Source organism: Panthera pardus, unplaced genomic scaffold (assembly GCF_024362965.1).
Source record: "Panthera pardus isolate Hobbes unplaced genomic scaffold, ASM2436296v1 HiC_scaffold_16, whole genome shotgun sequence".
In the NCBI taxonomy this organism is placed as follows: domain Eukaryota; kingdom Metazoa; phylum Chordata; class Mammalia; order Carnivora; family Felidae; genus Panthera; species Panthera pardus.
This window is the reverse complement of record NW_026526721.1, coordinates 128,203,787-128,222,099: the sequence shown is the minus strand read 5'-3', so window position 1 is coordinate 128,222,099 and position 18,313 is coordinate 128,203,787. Positions and strand designations below refer to the sequence as shown.

General features: G+C 42.5%; 1 protein-coding gene across 9 annotated transcripts; it reads left to right on the top strand.

The window, feature by feature from the left end:
• Window positions 1-61: 61 nt before the first annotated feature.
• CDV3 (CDV3 homolog) lies at window positions 62-17,537 on the top strand. Of its 9 annotated transcripts, none has more exons than XR_008422584.1 (6): window positions 69-718; window positions 1,498-1,574; window positions 10,667-10,812; window positions 13,607-13,766; window positions 15,157-15,705; window positions 17,233-17,537. XR_008422584.1 is itself a non-coding variant. In XM_019436765.2 (6 exons), exons 1-6 carry the CDS (start codon window positions 479-481, stop codon window positions 15,340-15,342), a joined length of 681 nt encoding a protein of 226 aa, XP_019292310.1. In that variant the 5' UTR covers window positions 69-478; the 3' UTR covers window positions 15,343-17,537. The 9 variants fall into 9 exon arrangements, 7 of the variants coding, with proteins under 7 accessions (XP_019292289.1, XP_019292310.1, XP_019292281.1 ...); XM_019436765.2 differs by having other exon boundaries at window positions 15,157-15,206; window positions 15,335-17,537; XR_008422585.1 differs by having other exon boundaries at window positions 71-718; window positions 15,610-15,705.
• The last annotated feature ends 776 nt before the right edge of the window (window positions 17,538-18,313 follow it).

Here is an 18,313-nt window from a genome sequence, read left to right as displayed (position 1 = left end):
CTAAGTACGCAGGCGCGGGCACTGCCTCTCTTTTCTAGTGGCCCGCCCTCCCTCCTCCCCCTCCCTCCCCTCCCCACCCCCTCTCCCTTCCTCTCCCGGCCTGCGCGCGCGTGTCTTCCTCCTGCACGCGCCGCCGCAAGCCAGGCACTCTCGCCGGAGCCTCTGGCCCGCGCGTTCCTTTTCCCCTCCGGCTGCGGGGCCGACGGGATCCTGCACCGCCGTCGCGGCAGCAGCTGCAGCCCCGGCAGCCTCGAGCGGCGGGAGCAGCGCGCGATCCCCCCAGGCGGACCGTACCACCGCCCGCCAGCTCGTGGGGGGAACTGCCCGCCCTGCCACACACGCCTCGGCGACCCCGCCGGGCTGAGGCGTCGCCGCGCCCGGGAGCGTGAGCGCAGAGCCGGCCTCGACCCCGAGCTCGGAGTCCCGCGGGCCGCGCCCGCCGCTGGCCCCACCCATCCGGGCCGTGGAGGCTGCGGCCATGGCCGAGACGGAGGAGCGAAGCCTAGATAACTTCTTCGCCAAGAGGGACAAGAAGAAGAAGAAGGAGCGGAGCAGCCGGGCGGCGAACGCCGCGGGAGCGGCGGGCGGCGCCGGCGGGAGCAGCGGAGCCGCGGGCGCGGCGAGCGGCGGGGCGGGAGCGGGGGCCCGGCCGGGCGACGGCGGGACCGCAGGCGCGGGGGCCGCGGGCCCCGGGGCCGCCACCAAGGCCGTGACTAAGGTGAGGGGCCGGGATGAGGGGCCGGGCCGCGCGCTTGCGCCCATGTGCCCGCCCCCGCCGGCCGCCCGCCCGCCCGGGGAAGCGTCCGGGAGGGGCGGCCGGAGGGCGGACGGGCGCGGGGGCTGGCCATGTGACGGGGGCTTCCCACGCCAGGCCGGCTCCCCTCTTCCCGCGGGACTCTCCCCTCGCCCCCAGCCCGCTCTCGCCCCTCCACCTTGTGTCGCTGGCTGGGACCGAGACCCGGACAGCGGCACCCTCGAGGAGAAATGGGTCTGGGGCCGAAGTGCCTGGCCCAGAGCAGCATTTATCGGGTGACGTCTACTCTGAGACTCTTGAGTAATTTGGTGTTCCGACTTTAGCCCAGTAGTCTGAGCTGAATTTTCTAACAATCGCATTTGTGGCAGCTCGAACTGGCAGGGCTTGGCCTCTAAGCCTGTAACAGAGTAAGTCTCATGACTACATTGAGGTAGACGTTTAGTTGTGGGGTTACTATTGACTTTTTCGTTCCACTTTTCCTGGTTGCTTTTAAAGTAACCGCTCTCTTGAAGGAACTGGTGGAGGTAAAAGAAATTTGCTTGGGCACGTTTGTCCTCCAGCCTAGTTTGCCCTCCAGTCCTCCCTCCGATCCCTCCGGCCTCTGGATCAAGTAAGGGCTTTGGCCAGAAAATGAGTCTATACTTTAGGTTCCAGATATTTGATCCCCTTTTCATAGTCTGATATTTGCCTTTGTTGTATTTTAACAAATAGATTTGTTTGATCCAGTGGTGTGTGTTTTACAGGATGAAGATGAGTGGAAAGAATTTGAACAAAAAGAGGTTGATTACAGCGGCCTCAGAGTTCAGGCGATGCAAATAAGGTATGGTCTGTTTACTTCTGTGTTTAGATAACCCTTAGGATAGGTGTTGTATGTTTGGTTTTTCTCTAGCCCCAAAGCAGCTAGACACAGTGACCTCATGCTTTAGATACGCTTATTAGGGCTGTAAGGATTGTGTCTTCCTCTCTCTGATGGCGGTCCTTTCTATATGCTGATCAAATCAGCTGCCAGCTCCAGAATCCTGTGAGAGCTTGCCTACTTATTTGAGACAGCTAAAATGAAATGGATTTTGTGGCCTTTAAAATTTTTACTTTTAATATTGGTGGCTTGAACGGCGTGGTTTTCACATCCTGTCCAATAAGCAAGTTCATATATATTTTTGTAGGTGAAGCATACTTAGAAATACGGATTTTAGGTGTTCACACAATGAAACCAGCCTATGTAATCAACAGCAAGTTCAAGAAACTAAACATTGCTGCTACAGAAGAAACCTAGGTGCTTTGAGTCACTGCCTTCATTCCCAAGAATAACCGCTATCCTAACACTGTAGATCAATTTTCCTGAGGATTTTATAGGAGTGGCATTGGATAGTCCAAGCATGTTAAACTTTTTAAAGTTTAAGAAAACAGGACTTTTTTAAAAATTGGGTTGGTTGCCTTAAAGTATTTGAAATTAACATACTAAGTTCAATCTATGGTATTTTGTTTTAGATTCCTGTAAATAAATGTCATATTTTAATGGGCTCATAAGGTAGAAAAAACAAGTGAATATATGGTTCCACCATTTTGAGATAAAAACTCTTTAATCTCAGTTTAAAGAAATAAATGAGATCCTAATGAACTGCCTCCAGTTTAAAGTTTGCAATTTGTAGACACCAGTGACCACATGGCACACTGACGGAAGTAATTTTCCTTAACCAGAATACAGCCTTTTGACTTCTCTAAATGGTGACATTTACGGCTTTGAGTAACTGACTCAAAAACCAGGACTAATATTTTTGACATTTGTTGCATTCCTTCCATAGCCAGGCATTATGTCCTAGGTTCTTTCACATTGTTTCATGAGCTTAACCAAAGTGAAACCTGACTGATAGTGGGAGACTTTTTAGGAAATGAGGTTTTTCCACTCTTGAAGTTCTTTTGTAGTAATGTTACGTAGACATGATTAGACTACGGTTTTATTCCCAGCCACTTCTTGAATTTGTGTGTTAGATGTCTTTGAAGAGGTGTGGTTTAGAAAATATCCCTGTTTCGGGCACCTGGGTGGCTCCATTGGTTAAGCAACTAACTAACTCTTGATTTCGGCTCAGGTCATGATCTCAGGGTTGGTTTGTGAGATTGAGCCCCTTCGAGAACCCTGCTTGGGATTGTCTCTCTCTTTCTCTGCCACTCCCCATGTGTGCGCTCCCTCACGCTCTCTAAATAAACTTTGTTTTTTTTTTAAGAAGAGAGAATATCCCTGTTTTCCCCAGGGCTTGCCCTGTAAAAATGAAGAGGAGGTATTGTGAAGTTCTTAATCACTGGGGGGTTGTAGAACTGCCTGTGTATGTGGTTCCTGTTTGGCTGTAGAATAAGGCTCTAGGTCTGCCTTGCCTGACCACAGGCCCTTGACTGCACGTTCTGTAGATTTGAATGGACAGGAAGGATGACAGTAAGTGAACTTACTGAGCAAGAGTAGCGCTTTCTGAGGGAGAAAGGTTTCAAATTCACTGAATGCAAGAAACTGATTTTGTTTTATTATGGAGGATATTACCTGTTTTTCTGTCGTTGACTCTAAATTCCATACCCATATTCAGAGTTATTTTTGGCTACTCCAGAGGTGATGAAATAGTTCTTAAGTCATTTCTTTCACCTTTGCTAGGGGCACAGGTAAATCTCAGCTAGGCTAGTATGAGTGTTTAAGTTCTGCTTGACCTGAAGCAGGCCAGCTTTTATGTTGTTTTTTCATTATTCTTAGCATGTAGTCATTTCTCCTAAGTGGTCCTCCACAGGTTTTCCCCTAACCTTCTAACATTGAAAAACCTACCTTCAGGAAGCTGTTTTTGTGGATCCTCCCGTCATTGTGGAATCTAGAGTCTATATTTCCATTCCCTTCATAAACCATTCAATAAAGAGGAATCTAACAGCCTTCAGGAAAAACTTGAGTGTGAGAAGTCCTGTCATCTGAGGCTTAATAATAATGACTAATATTTTCACTTTATATATTGAAAAACCTTGTAAACTTTGTATTAAATGTTCTTGACACTGAAACTCAATTGGGTTGGGGTCCCCAGGGAAAGACAGTTTGGTTCATAGGAATGGAAGTAGGTTACTCAGTTAAGTGGGGTGGAGATGATAATGTCTCGAAAACATGGGCTTTGGAGATAGACAAACTCAGGTTTGCATTTTAGCCTGCCGCTTATGTGTGACCTTGGGCAAGCTGGTTGGTTGTTGAATGTTGGTTGTGATCTACAAAATTGAGACATGCTAGGATTGTTGTGAGGATTTTTGAGCAGGGTATTTGTAAAATACCCACTTGGTGACATTAATCATCTCTGTTCAGTAGGTAAATTAGGATGATTCAGTGTTGAGAATTTCTGTTATTTAACCATGAGGTACCTGGTTTATAATACCAAGATTTGAGGGAAAGGGTAGTGGAGATGCATAAGATTATCATGTCTGATAGACTTTGGTGAGTCAGTTCACAGTGGACTTAATAGGAGAAAATTACATGTTCGGGTTGGCATTAGTATAACCATACAAACAAAAATCCCTCTCTCAAGAGCCTTAAACACTGCTATCGACTTCCAGTTATTGTCTTCTATAGCTTGGTCTTACTTTTTAGGCAGAAACCCTTAGAAGGGGGCAGAGAAATGAGATCTCTTTTCTCTGAGAAGTTGGGGCGGGTGGTTCTTTATGCCTTTAATCTGTTACCTTTTTCTGTCTGAGAGGCAGCCTTGCCATCTCAGAATGAGATAAGGGAATATGAAACTTTGGAAATTGACATAAAGTATCTTGAGGGGGCACCTGGGTGGCTCAGTCAGTTAAGCATCTGACTTTCAGCTCAGGTCATGATCTCACAGTTTGTGATTTTGAGCCCTGCGTCGGGCTGTGTGATGACAGCTTGGAGCCTGCTTTGGATTCTGTGTCTCCCTCTTCTCCAACCCTGCTTGTGCTGTGTCTCTCAAAAATGAATAAACGTTAAAAAAAATTTTTTTTTTAAGTAACTTGAAATTTTCAGACTTATAAATTTTTTCATCTAGCTTTTTGCTTTGAAACATTAGAAACCTCAGAAAAGTTGCAAGAATAGTAAAATAAGTGCCCATTTATTTTTTGCTTAGATCTACTGATCATTTTTGCCTTACTTGCTTTATCTTCAGTCCGCTGCAGGTATGGCATATCACCTTAAAGTTCTTGACACTACTCCTCAGGTAGGTTAGCCTTCATGGACCTTTATTGAAGATAAGTGTGCATTTGAGAGAGGAAATTTTTGAGGGGCACCTGGCTGGCTCAGTTGGTGGAGCATATGACTCTTGATCTCATAAGTTCAAGCCCCACGTTGGGTATCAAGACTACTTAAAATCTTTTTTAAAAAGAAGTTTTCAGTAGCAACAAACATATCATACTAACATCCTGTCTCACATTTACCAACTAGCTCAAGATTTAATTGCCAAGAGTATTATAAGAGCTTGGGGCGCCTGGGTGGCTCAGTCGGTTGAGCATCCGACTTCGGCTCAGGTTATGATCTCACAGTCTGTGAGTTTGAGCCCCACATCGGGCTCTGTACTGACTGCTCAGAGCCTGGAGCCTGCTTTGGCTTCTGTGTCTCCCTCTCTCTCTGCCCCTCCCCCACTCATGCTCTGTCTCTCTCTCTCAAAAATAAACAAACATTAAAAAAAATTTTTAAAGTATTGTAAGAGCTTGTGTCAAATTTTGTGTCTAAGTTAATAGATATATTCAAGGTCATCGTTTGTAGACAAGTTCTTTGGAGGGGTGCCATTGGGATGGTGATAAAAAAAGGGACCTAATACTGGAGCTTAGATTGTTGGTTGATGGTAGGACCTGTGGCCTCTCCTCTCTTTAAAATGGATTTTTGGGAGAGAGAAGGATTTCATTTAATATTTGAAGTAAATGTTGAGCATTTGTCATCTTTAAATAAAGAATTGAGTTCTTGGAGCCCAGTGGGTGTTTTTAGGAACCTTGTTAAGAGATGTAGACCTTTAAACCCATTAAGTAGAGCTGATTAAGTTGTTCTTTCAAGAAATCATTCCTGCATCCAAGCTGGATTCAATTGTAGCAAATACTAGTGTGACTGAAGTGTGCCAGACATCAGGGTTGTAGAAATAAGTCCTGCTCAGCAGCACTTTCAACAATAGCCAAATTATGGAAAGAGCCTAAATATCCATCAACTGATGAATGGATAAAGAAGTTGTGGTTTATATATATAAAATGGAATACTACTTGGCAATGCGAAAGAATGAAGTATGGCCTTTTGTAGCAACATGGATGGAACTGGAGAGTGTTATGCTAAGTGAAATAAGTCATACAGAGAAAGACAGATACCATATGTTTTCATTCTTATGTGGATCCTGAGAAACTTGACAGAAGACCATGGGGGAGGGGAGAGGGGAGAGTTAGAGAGGGAGGGAGGCAAACCATAAGAGACTTTTAAAGACTGAGAATAAACAGGGTTGCTGGAGGGTGGGGGGGTGGGGGGGAAGTGGGTGATGGGCATTGAGGAGGGCACCTGTTGGGATGAGCACTGGGTGTTGCATGGAAACCAAATTGACAATAAATTTCATATTTAAAAAAACAATAATACAAAAGAAATAAGTCCTGCTCTACTAAACGTCAGTAGATCATTTCAGTGATGTGCAGAGTGCTGTGGAACACAGGAGAGAGACCCTTGGTCTGCCGTGAAGAGGTTGAGAAAGTCTTTGGAGGAGGTGCAGTGCCATTTTAGGCTGCCGGCATAGCTCATCGGGCATGTCCGTCTTCATTTTGCTGTTGTCTAACAGTGGTTCGATAATAGGGTCAAACCAATGGAGGTACCTACCATTCTCATAGAAGCACAGCTACTAAAATCCTAGCATTGGGATGCATAAATTCTCATGTAATGTCCCTTGAGATAAAGAGGTAAGAATGTTCCATTTTTATTAATAAACTGCTGCAGGATGTATAATCCTGATCAACCTTCCTGAAAGTGAATTTCTCAACATAGAGAAAATTTCTGTGTCATATATTAGAGCTCTAAAGAGGATAAAATGAAAGAGGCAACATGAAAGAATAAGGGCTTTGGAGACCCAGGGATTGGCTCCCCTACTTTGTAGCTCTGGGGGAGGGACTTAATGTCCAAGTGTCAGTTTCCTCCCGTGTCAGTGAGCCTCCTGCCTGCTTTGGTGGTATTGAGAGGTTTAACTTTGCAAAGTGGTAGGACACTTCCCGGCCTCTTAGATCCTCTGTAAATACTCCCTTTGCTAGCATCATCATTCCGCCTTACGACCAACAGTGCCTTATGGACTTTTGCATATTTAAGACTGTATACTTTAAGTTGTGATAATATACTTACAAGTAGCAGAGTAGTGTTAGGAAATGTGAATTTTAGCTGATAAGAAGCTATGTATATTTTATTTGGGTCAAACACAATTTTAGCCTATTGACTTCTGTGGGAATAATTCTTTGCAACATTTGTCTTACTACAGTATTTAGAGATTTGACATTTCCTGGAGTGTGTAAATACAGAAAAGTAATCAGATATTTAAATCATTTCTACCCTGCCCTTAGTACTATGGCATTTTGGCAAGGCTGTTAGCATCTCTGGCCCTTAGTTCCCTCTGTTGGATGAAGGGTCCTGACTAGACAGTTTCCAATGTTTCATTTAACTAATACTTCAGAATGTTAAGAAACCAAAATATTAAGTTGTCTTGTGTTTATTATTACAGATATACAATTCTTTGAATTAAACAAATCACTCTTATTTCTTAGGAATAGTTTATAATTTAACGGGATTTTTAGATTAGTGATTCAGTTCTTCACTTGTCTCTGAGGGTGAACAGGTAATAAACACTAGATAGTAAAGGAACCTTCTTTTACAGTGGACCCTCAGTATTCTGTCAGACCAAATTGGGGGTTTTATTTAATGTTTTGTTGTGAATTACAAAAACTATACATTAAGGACATTTGAAAAGTATAACAGCATAAAGAAATGTATTAGAATTATCCATAATCCATTCGGCTTAGGGATTATCAGTGTTAGAATTTTTTGGTTTTTAGTTAATTGTTTACTACAAGCTGATAATTCTGGGGTTTAGATGTATTAATCACCAAATATTAAAGCAGTTTAAAGAAAAGTCTGTCTTAAGAGTCCGGTATATGTATTTGAAAAATAGTGGTTCAGCACATTTTGTTGAGTTAACTGTTTCAAAATGTAGATGACCAACTGAAATGAAAGCTAACATACCTTGGGGTATATATGACAATACAAGTGCCATGAATGTTCTTAAATCTTTGTGGGGATCTTCTTGTCTAGCCTGGATTGGGATGCTGCGACATTACTAACAAGTCTGATGTAACTAGGTATATAACACGTATGTTTTTACTCATGAACCAATATTAAAGTGTAACTGCATTGCTGTGGGTTCAGAAGTGAATTTTAAAAAATGGGGGGTGGTGGACAGTACTAATGATTGGATACCACTGTTAGACTCCTAGATAAATTAGGACCTTACTGTCCTTACCTGGTCATTCATTCCACATATAAACTTTAGAAAACAAGGTTATAGTGTTTGGTTTCTATTTTTAAAAATCCATTTAAAGGGTGCCTGGGTGGCTCGGTTGGTTAAGTCTCCAACTCTTGATTTTGGCTCAAGTCATCATCTCATGTCAGAGCCCCATATCAGGCTCTGCACTGACAGTGTGGACCCTGCTTGGGATTCTGTCTCCGCCCCTCCAGCGCACGCTTGTGCGTGCACGCACTCTCTCTCTCTCTCCCTCTCTCAATAAATAAATAAGCTTAAATCCATTTAAAAAGAACATTTTTTTAAAAAAAAAATGTTCATGTTGTGGATTTTAGAAATTTTGAGTTTTGTTCCATCTTAGTTGTTTCTTAATAAGGCGGTGGCATCTGTGCTGCTTGTTTGAAAGCTCAAATGAATATTAAAAAGCAGGTAATAGTAAACACTTAACTGCTTAGTATATGCCAGGCACTGTTCTCAGTGCTTTGTGTCTGTTAACTCACTTAATCTTACTGTTCTCCCCATTTTACATTTGTGGAAACTGAGGCATACAAAAGTTAAGTGCTATACTCAGTCTCCTGACTAGTAAGTGGCAGAACCAGGCAGTCTGGCTTTAGAATCTGCTCATAACTACGTGTTGCATGAACAAAAATAAAATCACGATTTCTAGTACCCAGCTACTTCTTTAAACATTAAAAAAAAAAAAAATTATTCAGGGGTCCCTGGGTGGCTCAGTCAGTTTGGCATCTAACCCTTGATTTCAGCTCAGATCATGATCTCAGGGTTTATGAGATGGAGTCCCACATCAGGCTCCAAGCTGACAGTGCTGGGCCTGCTTGGGATTCTTTCCCTTTTTCTCTGCCCCTCTGCTGCACACACACTCTCTCAAAATAAAAAATAAAAAATAAATAAATTTAAAATCATTTTTAAAATACCTTCCTATTTAATATTAGGTATATAGATTTTGTTTTAGTAAGTCCTTGGTTTAATTGACATTGAATTGAATATTACTGTCATGTTAGTATAGGCCTAACATTTTAAACAGCAGCACTAGATTCTATTATATATTAACAAAAAGGGAAACTGAAAGGTGGCTTGGCCATATTCTCTGTTCTTTTTTCCTCTTGAACTATAGTCTCAAGTAAAATTGTGCTACAGATGGAGATTGAAGATGCGTCTGTTCCCCTCTCCCCTTCCTGATTGCCACCCTAGACCTCTAAATTTGGTGGACATTGTCTTTGAAATTATTTGTGTGTGTGTCTTTAAAGGAGACCATTAGTTATTCAAGAAGGTTGTCTTATAGCCAGGACTTCCCTTGAAATGGAAGGAAAGCACACTTAGATGTCCTTTTGCAGAAGCCAAGAGAGGCCATGATGATCCCAAGGTCACATGGTAGGGTGTACATTGTTACAGCCATGATCACTGATTAGATATCAAAGGGAGACATGTCTTAAACGTGGAAGGCCAGGGACAGCTTTAGGCAACATCCTGTTTTTTCAATAGGAGAGAAGAGGGAGGTTGATAGGCTGAAGTTCTAGGAAAAACCACCATTGTCATAGAACGTGATTCATGGAAGGGTTGGTAGTCTGCCAGAGGTGGCATCAGCAAGGACAAATAGTTGCAGAAAGGAAGTTAGATTTGACAGTTAACTCACTGATTTCTGACTCCAGCCAATAAAGAATAAAGAAATCAGAAATTCGCATTAAAACCACTGCAGACAGTCTTAGGATGGTGTGTTACCATGATGTATGTGTCACATTTATAATCACTAGTAAAGCCGAAGACTGAGTTTTTGTATTCTCTTCTTTTTTAAACAGGTGACATATCTGGTGATCGGGACCAGTTCTAGATATATTCCCTGTGTCACACAGTAGAGACTGGCACTAAAAAGTCTGTAGCAGTGGTGTAAATACTGAACGCAGATTTGTTTTCTCTATTGGAATGTGAATTCTAATTTTGAGAGTTTTTTGTGATATGTACTAAACAATTAGCCAATGACACACAACTTCCAAAAATCATTTCATCCCTGAAAATAATGCTTACCATCAGTGCTAAACAAATGGGGGATTGGGGCTCTGAAGAGGTTAAGCGACTTTTCAAGGGTCACACAGATATCAGCATTGATAGAACTAAGGGTTTGGATTGACACTTTTCCTGGCGGTTTTATAATTGAATTTCCTGGGGCACCTGGGTGGCTCAGTCGGTTGAGCGACTGCAGCTCAGGTCATGATCTCACAGTTTGTGAGTTCGAGCCCCGCGTTGGGCTCTGTGCTGACCGCTCAGAGCCTGGAGCCTGCTTTGGCTTCTGTGTCTCCCTCTCTCTCTGCCCCTCCCCCACTCATGCTCTGTCTCTCTCTGTCTCAGAAATAAAACATTTAAAAAAAAATTTATAATTGAATTTCCTCATTTGCTTTTCCAATAGTGAAAAGGAAGAAGAAGATAATGAAAAAAGAGAAGATCCAGGTGATAATTGGGAAGAAGGTGGAGGTGGTGGTGGTGGTGTCGAAAAATCTTCCGGCCCCTGGAATAAAACCGCTCCGGTACAGGCACCTCCTGCTGCAGTAATTGGTAATCTTAATGTTTTATTTTCATGAAGACATCTACGTATGGTTTTACATATGGTTAGCTTTCAACTGAATGAATGCTGTGGTAGAATAAGAGGGGTTCCTTTCTGTTCTTGGGGGAGAGGTTTGTATATGTCTGTTTAAAGATTTTTACATCCTTAGGAAAGGAATTTAGAAGTTAAGATATGTGCTTTTCTGTAGGCTTCTTACATTTTTATGTAAACTAACTTGCCAAATTTAAATATTTAAGTCATTTGTTTTACTTTTTGACAGTTGGCTAATGGATGATTGAGTACCTGTGTTTCCACCTGTGTTTCTTTTTTTTCTCCCCATTTTACTGTCTTGAAGCATGAATTCTCACACGGGCAGATTGTATCACTCGTTTTTTATACAGAATAATACAAAGAATAACAAATCTTACTGCCCAGAGATCACAGATAACTACTGTGTGTCAACATTTTTGCATCCTTTTGAGTACTTTGCTGTGTTACCTTTTTCCATTCAACTTTGTGTTTATTTTTGAAGGCATGTGAGGGAGGGGCAGGAAGGGGGGTGAGGGGAGGGACAGTTTCCAAAGCAGGTTCTGTGCTAACAGCAGAGCTCTTAACATGTTTTACTGCATCTGTCACTGATCCCTGATGACCTCAGCATTGCTAAACTCCGTTTCCCAGTCTCTGTCCTCACTCGATGTTCCCCATCCTCAACATTTGCTGTAGCTCATCACCCCTTTGAAACACACTCTTCTGTTGACTTCCAGGACACCACGGTCTCCTTGCTTCCTCAATGGTTGGCTCTCAGACTCCCTGGCTGGGGTCTCTTCTTCCTCCCTGCCTCTAAGTGATACTCATCCCCAGCGCTCAGCCCTTGCCACTCTCGTCTCTGTGGCCTTACTCCCCTGGCAATCTCCACATGCCAGCGACTCCAGAATTCACATCCACTCAGATCTCCCCTGACCTCCAAACACGTAGATCTTAACCACGTACCCAGCACCTCAATATTCACATATCCAAAACTGAACCCTTCACATAGAGTTGACCCCGAAACAACATTATATGAATTACTGCAGTAACCTGTTAAGTGGTCGGCCTGCTTCCCTACGTACACTGTTCCCAGTGCAGCCAGTGGCCAGTGTAGTGATCATTTCAAATGTGACCTGAAAGTGTCTCAGATGTTGACAAGCCTCCAGTGGTGTCCCCTCTAATCAGAATAGAAGCTGAAGTTCTCAGACTTGCAGCACCTTAGATGCCTGTCTTGGGATCTCTTTTTCTGATTTTGTCTTTTAGTCAGGTCCTTGCTCACTCTGCTCCTTGGACATACCAGGCACATTGCTGCTGCGGGCCCTTGTGCATATGTTTTCAGCCTGAATTCTCTCCTTTATATTGGGAGTCTCTAAGTAAGCTTTTTCTGTAAAGGGCCAGATAGTAGGTAATTTAGGTTTTGAGGGCCATACAGAAGACTATTTTAATTACTCAGTTCTGCTGTTACAGCACAAAAGCAGCCGTAGACCATACGTACACCCATTGAGTGTAGCTGTGTTCCAGTAAAACATTTATAAGATCAGTGTCAGACCTGATTTGGCTTGTTTACCAACTCAATATGTTGGCCTCCTTCTTTCAGGCCTTGTTCACTTTTCACTCGTCACTGAGTCCCTACCCATCATGTGTTCCCTGGACAGACCCTTCCCCCACCTTAATTTTTGGTATGGCACCAATTTTTACATATTTGATTTCCTTATTCTGGGATAACACTGTCCAATAGTACTTTTTTGCAGTGATGGAATAGCACTGTTCACTATAGTAGCCACTAGCCATATGCAGCTATTGAGTCCTTAAAATGCGACTGATACAACCAAGGAACTGAATTTTTAAGTCTTTCATTTTAAATAGCTGCATGTGGCTAGTTGCCAGAATATACAGTTCACGAAAGCCGGTCCTTAACATTTGTATGCCCACTACGAACAGTACCTGACACATAGCAGGTGCTTAGTAACTAATGAATGCATGTTATATTATGGCTTTCCCACGCTTAATTAAAAGCCGTATGAGACAATAACCCTTTATGCATTATGCATTATGTTGCAGCTAATAAATGATGTAGGCTTTTCTTTGAAAGGAAGTTTTTGATAAATGGAACAACATGTAAAATACTGAATCCATGTTGAGAATGGGGAGAAAAATGATAACATAGCAAAAAGCCAGAAGGCTCTGTCCCCAAAATGTTAGCCATCATGGAAGACTTTGGGCTGTTCAGCGATTTAGTTTTTTCTTGCTTTTCCTGTGTTTTATAAAATAAGATCCATTGATGATATGACAGTGAAATTAAGGGTATCGAGTATATTTTTTTTATTAGTCTTTTAGAATTAAAAATATATACGCAAGCATTTTAGTAAGTAAATTCTTTATACTGGCATCTTATTTAACCCATCAACCAAGTAAAGAGGTGATTATCCACATTGCCGATATATATACTGAGGGCTGACATGGTCATACTCTGAAAGGCAGTCCCTCCTGGGCCTGCCTCCCAGGTCCAGCAGATTTCTTTCCCACTTCCAGTAAGTTGAATTCTAGAAAGAAGTCATTTACATAGGTAATTAAAATTGTACATGGGAGAAAAATTAGACTACCCTAGAAAAATAAGAGTATTTTCGCTTTCAGACTCTCAGGTAACTTTCTGTTTTCCAGAGACTGTCATGTAGGTATTGTTTTTTTCTGTAATTATCAAATGATTGGGAATGTGAGAATAGCTTATTAAAATGCCAGGCGTTTGAATGGTTTCTCTAAACTGTTATGAAATGTCAGTTACAGAAACCCCAGAACCAGCGATGACTAGTGGTGTGTATAGGCCCCCTGGAGCCAGGTTAACCACAACAAGGAAAACACCGCAAGGCCCACCAGAAATCTACAGTGACACACAGTTCCCGTCCCTGCAGTCCACTGCCAAGCATGTAGAAAGCCGGAAGTAAGTACTCCAGCTCTTGCCTTTTTATCTTGGCGTGCTCTGTCCCTTGGCCAGGGAGTGGGATGTAGGAGATGGGAAAACCCACCTGGGCTGGGGGAGGGGGGTCGTTCTCTTGTAGGTAAAGCCCAGGCCACAGCTGACAGGCAGCTGAGAATTAGGGTAGGACTTACCTGCCTTAGGGCTGGAAAGGGGGAGGGCTGGAGGGGGCTGTGGGGAAAGAGCGCCAAGAGACCAGGTCTCTTTATCCTTGGTTTATATGTTGTTCTGTAGCTATGACAAGTCATGCCTAGTTTAGAATTCTTTCTAACATGGAAACTAGAAATGTAAGAGCGGTATTTTCATTGTATTCCCAGTTGATGTGAATAGATGAAAGATGTTGGCATTTATAAATCTAATATTAAAATAATCTTATTTCAGCAGGTACTTAAAATGAATGCTACCTGGAGTTAAATGACCACATTTGGCACATCCACATCTTTTTTAGGGACATGAATTTTTTAAAGTAAATAAAACGGGAAGAAATGTAAAAGACATTAGATGGAAATACTGTTGGGGGGGGGGGGGGAGGTAGCTTTTTTAAAGTAAATCCAAGCCTTTTTTGCCTCTGAGAGCCTAATTTAAGCCTCCACTTTATCTGACCCACTCCCATAAGGAAGAAGTGAGGAGAAATCATTGAATGATGAGAACTTTACTTGAATAAGAAAACCATTGCCCTTATGCATAAAGAAAGAGAGGTATTATTTATTGTTTGCTAAAAATAAAAGTGACTCTTAGAAGGAATCACCGTGTCATTAGATAGCCTTTTGACTTTCCAGTTGTCTTCAGGTTGGTCCCAAAATAGATTTGCCACCACAGAAAACAACACCATAGAGCCTCAGTACTCATGTTTTCTGTTCCTTTGAAGCCTAGAAAATGATTTGATGATGATTTTATATGCAACTTTCCCCTGTCAAAAGCAGAGCATTCCTAAGTCAGAATGGCGTAAAGCAGAGAGGATCCCTCACTTTCTGAAAGTTTGCACTACACTTCACTTTTACAGGAAGACCTATGTTAGTGCGCGTTTTCGCTACCTGAAAGAAATCTGGAGAGATGTTCACTGTTACGGGAAAAGGCTATTGCCATCCTAATGTACGTCTTCTGTAAAAGCAAGTGGTGTAACAGGAACTTTCAGGAAGCAGTGCAGGAAGGGAAGCAGTGTAGGAAGGGAAACCTGTACCAGTTTCCCTTCCTATTCCTCCCTCAGGATACTTCTAAGGGGTGACTTGTTTTTTGGGGGGTTTTTTTGTTTTGTTTTTTGTTTTGATTGGTTGGTTTTTTTAATTTGAGGAAGAATTTACACAACAACCCAGTGAAAAAGAAATATTTACTGATTACATTTCTTTTCCCTTAGGGATAAAGAAATGGAGAAGAGCTTTGAAGTAGTAAGACACAAAACTAGAGGTAGGGATGAGGTTTCAAAAAACCAGGCCCTTAAACTTCAGCTAGACAACCAGTATGCTGTGCTTGAAAATCAGAAAAGCAGCCACACACAGTACAATTAAGGAATGGTCTTTGCTAACCCTTCTAAGGTAACTAGACCACAGCTAACCACCAGGAACAGCCATTCATCATCTGATCTCTGCTGGACCCACGGCCGATGCAGACCACTCGATATAAGTGACCGTCCCTATTGCACTATGGAAGCATAAGTGTCACACTGCTCTTTGTGTTGTATTGGATGTAGGGGGATTCTCATTGTTCTATAAATGCGTGAACTAGATTCAGCAGTGTTCTTTCATTATTACTCTGCAAGTACAAAAACAAACTGCAGCCAGTGGTCATTTCAAAATCTTTTTATGTTCAGATACTGAGCCTTCGTAAGGGCTGACTACCTCAGGTTTGCTGCACTCGTCGCGGACTTCTTGTGGATCACAACTTCTGGACACGAAGGTTACAGCTAGTAAGTGTCGGTGTGAAGCTTGAAACCAGCTCTCCTGGATTCCTATCAAATCCTGCAGAAAGTCAGCCATCTCGGTTCTGATCTGCTGTAAAAGATGAAGATTTAAGTGACCTTAATTAACCTGTCCTGTGCCCCACCCTTAAGGAATACTCTGTAGTGGGCTGTGTTAGACTTCCTGGAACGTGCCGCTCTCAAAAGAACTCCTGTGTTCAGATAATCTGTGTAGTAGGGCTGTGATTTTATAATTTAAACTTTGAGTTGTATCCTGGGGTAACCATAAGTTAAATTCAACCAAACTTGGGTCCACCCAGTGGGAAAGGGGGTGGGGGGGAGTGATCTTTCTTCTTTTAGTGATTTCTTATTATTTGGGTAGTGCTTTTTCTGTGTTCCACATTAAGGCCTTTTTTTTTTTTTTTTTTTTTTTTGGAATAAGTTCTTTGACAGAGCATATTGCTTGGTTGAATAAGTAACCTGAAATATGCGTTAGGATTGTGAAACGTCTCGTGAAATTTGCCAATCCCTAGAGTGGAACCAAATAGCCTTTGATGTAAAGGGCAGTGGATGCAGGGGGCTCTCCTTCAGGTGCTGCTAAAGCCTCCTCTGATCAGGTCTAAACTGTACAGTAAACTGCAGTGGAAAGAGTAAGGGCTCTGCTCAGGCCACGTGATTCACTGACCTGTCCTTATAAATCCAGAGCAACGTGAGCAGAACCTTCACCTAAAACCCACTTGGGTTTTCACGGATCTTGCGTGATCTTTGACAAGATTTCCAGATACACTTGTGCCCAAATTGTTAAGGTATTGGACCTTCCGTAGATGCAATGACTGTGCCAGCTTAGCTCTGTTCTCAACCTTTTGGTATGTCTGTGTTCGTTTGAAGAGTCAGGGGCGAGAGGGACAGGTGATGTAGCACTTCTGTTTTTAATAATTACAGCTTAAACTATCCAGTAATTTTTAGTCCTTAAAGGGACTTCAGGAAGCTACCCAGGATTACTGAGAAGTCTTTCCATCTAATGAGATAGTCTGGTAATTTACTAGTTTTGTATCTGGTTCAATAGAAATACTTCAAAGTGGTATGTGACTGCTTGATGCAGAGTCTGGGTTTCTCTGTAATAAATCCCTTTGCCAAATGCAGGAGTTGCAGACTTGCTACTGGCAAGAGTGAAGCAAACGAGCGAGTAGAGTGAGTAGAACTATTCCTGTGTGGGGGCATCTCCTGTGGGAGTTTAGTCTGATGAAAGTGTCAGTGCAGGAATCAGCTCCTGGGAGTTGACAGTATCTCCTGACAGGACCTGCCCACCACACCTGGGCCCTAACGGCGTTGTTGGAGGCGGCAGGCAGGATGCCTGGCCTCTGGTGTATTGGGGCGAGTAGCTGAGCCAGCCAAGGAGAGGTTGGATGATTAAGCAAGAAACAAGGGATTCTTGGTTAAACTGAAGACTTCGTTTGGGAACCAAAAATCTTAACAAATAGTCTCTTGGACCTTGAGCCACATATTTCCCCTGAAAAGTATGCATTTTTTTTCCAGCAAAATTTTGTTGGGGGTTACGTTATTGAGGAATGAACTGAGATGAATATGCGCAACTTTTATTTAATGGCATACTACGCTAGAAATCTGAAGACCTGCGGGAGATATAAAGTTCCAACTCTTGTTATAACTTTTTAAAAGATTGTGAAATTATAAAAATGCACATGAATCAAGTTTTAATATACTGTATGATGGGTGGGTGAGGCTGTCCATTGTACCATTTCTTTCTTTGAATTCTCAGGCATGGTTTGGCAGTGCAAGAACTCTGTAACATTAACAAATTCAATAAAAGGTAAATATATGGATTCTGGAGTCTGATAGTCTTTATTCCTTTTCCCCCACCTCCCTCATAATTTTTATTCTTAATCTTTAACCTAGTCTCTGTTTTTGAAAATGGCGAATTGATGTCATGCCTCCATTGCTGTGGGAGGATGATAATCTCATCTCGGGTAAAACTCCCATTTGATAAATGTTTGCAGAGTACTCTGAATGTTAAAAAGACATCTGGAATGGAAGCGGTGGACACTCTTCACCAAAGTTAAAGCGTTGAAATGTACTTTTTTTGTTACCATATTACATTTTGTTGTCCCAAACCATGGCAACAGAATCTACAATCTTTACTGTGTGGAATAAAGATCTGGGGCCTTACCCCTTGAAGCTTACAGATTTCTCAAATGAGCCATTTTAAATTTCGGGATTTAGTCTGCATTATAGTCCCCAAATTTCTAAGCTAGAGAGTGTATTTCAAGTCCCTTTTGGTAATGGAGTTTAAATGTTTAGTGGTAACAATTGCTATTTGGTCATTCTGGCTCCTCGATTGAGTGTTTTGACAGCCCTATTTAAAATAATGTACGAGACGCGTGGGTGGCTCAGTCTGATGAGCATCAGGCTTTTGATTTCAGCTCAGGTCATGATCCCAGGGTTGGGGCCAGTGTGGAGCCTGCTTGGGCTTCCCTCTCCCTCTGCTCTCTCTTTGAAAACAAACTTTTTTTTTAAGTGTTTATTTTGGAGAGAGGAGGGGCAGAGAGAGAGAGGGAGACAGAATCAGAAGCAGGCTCCAGGCTCCGAGCTGTCAGCACAG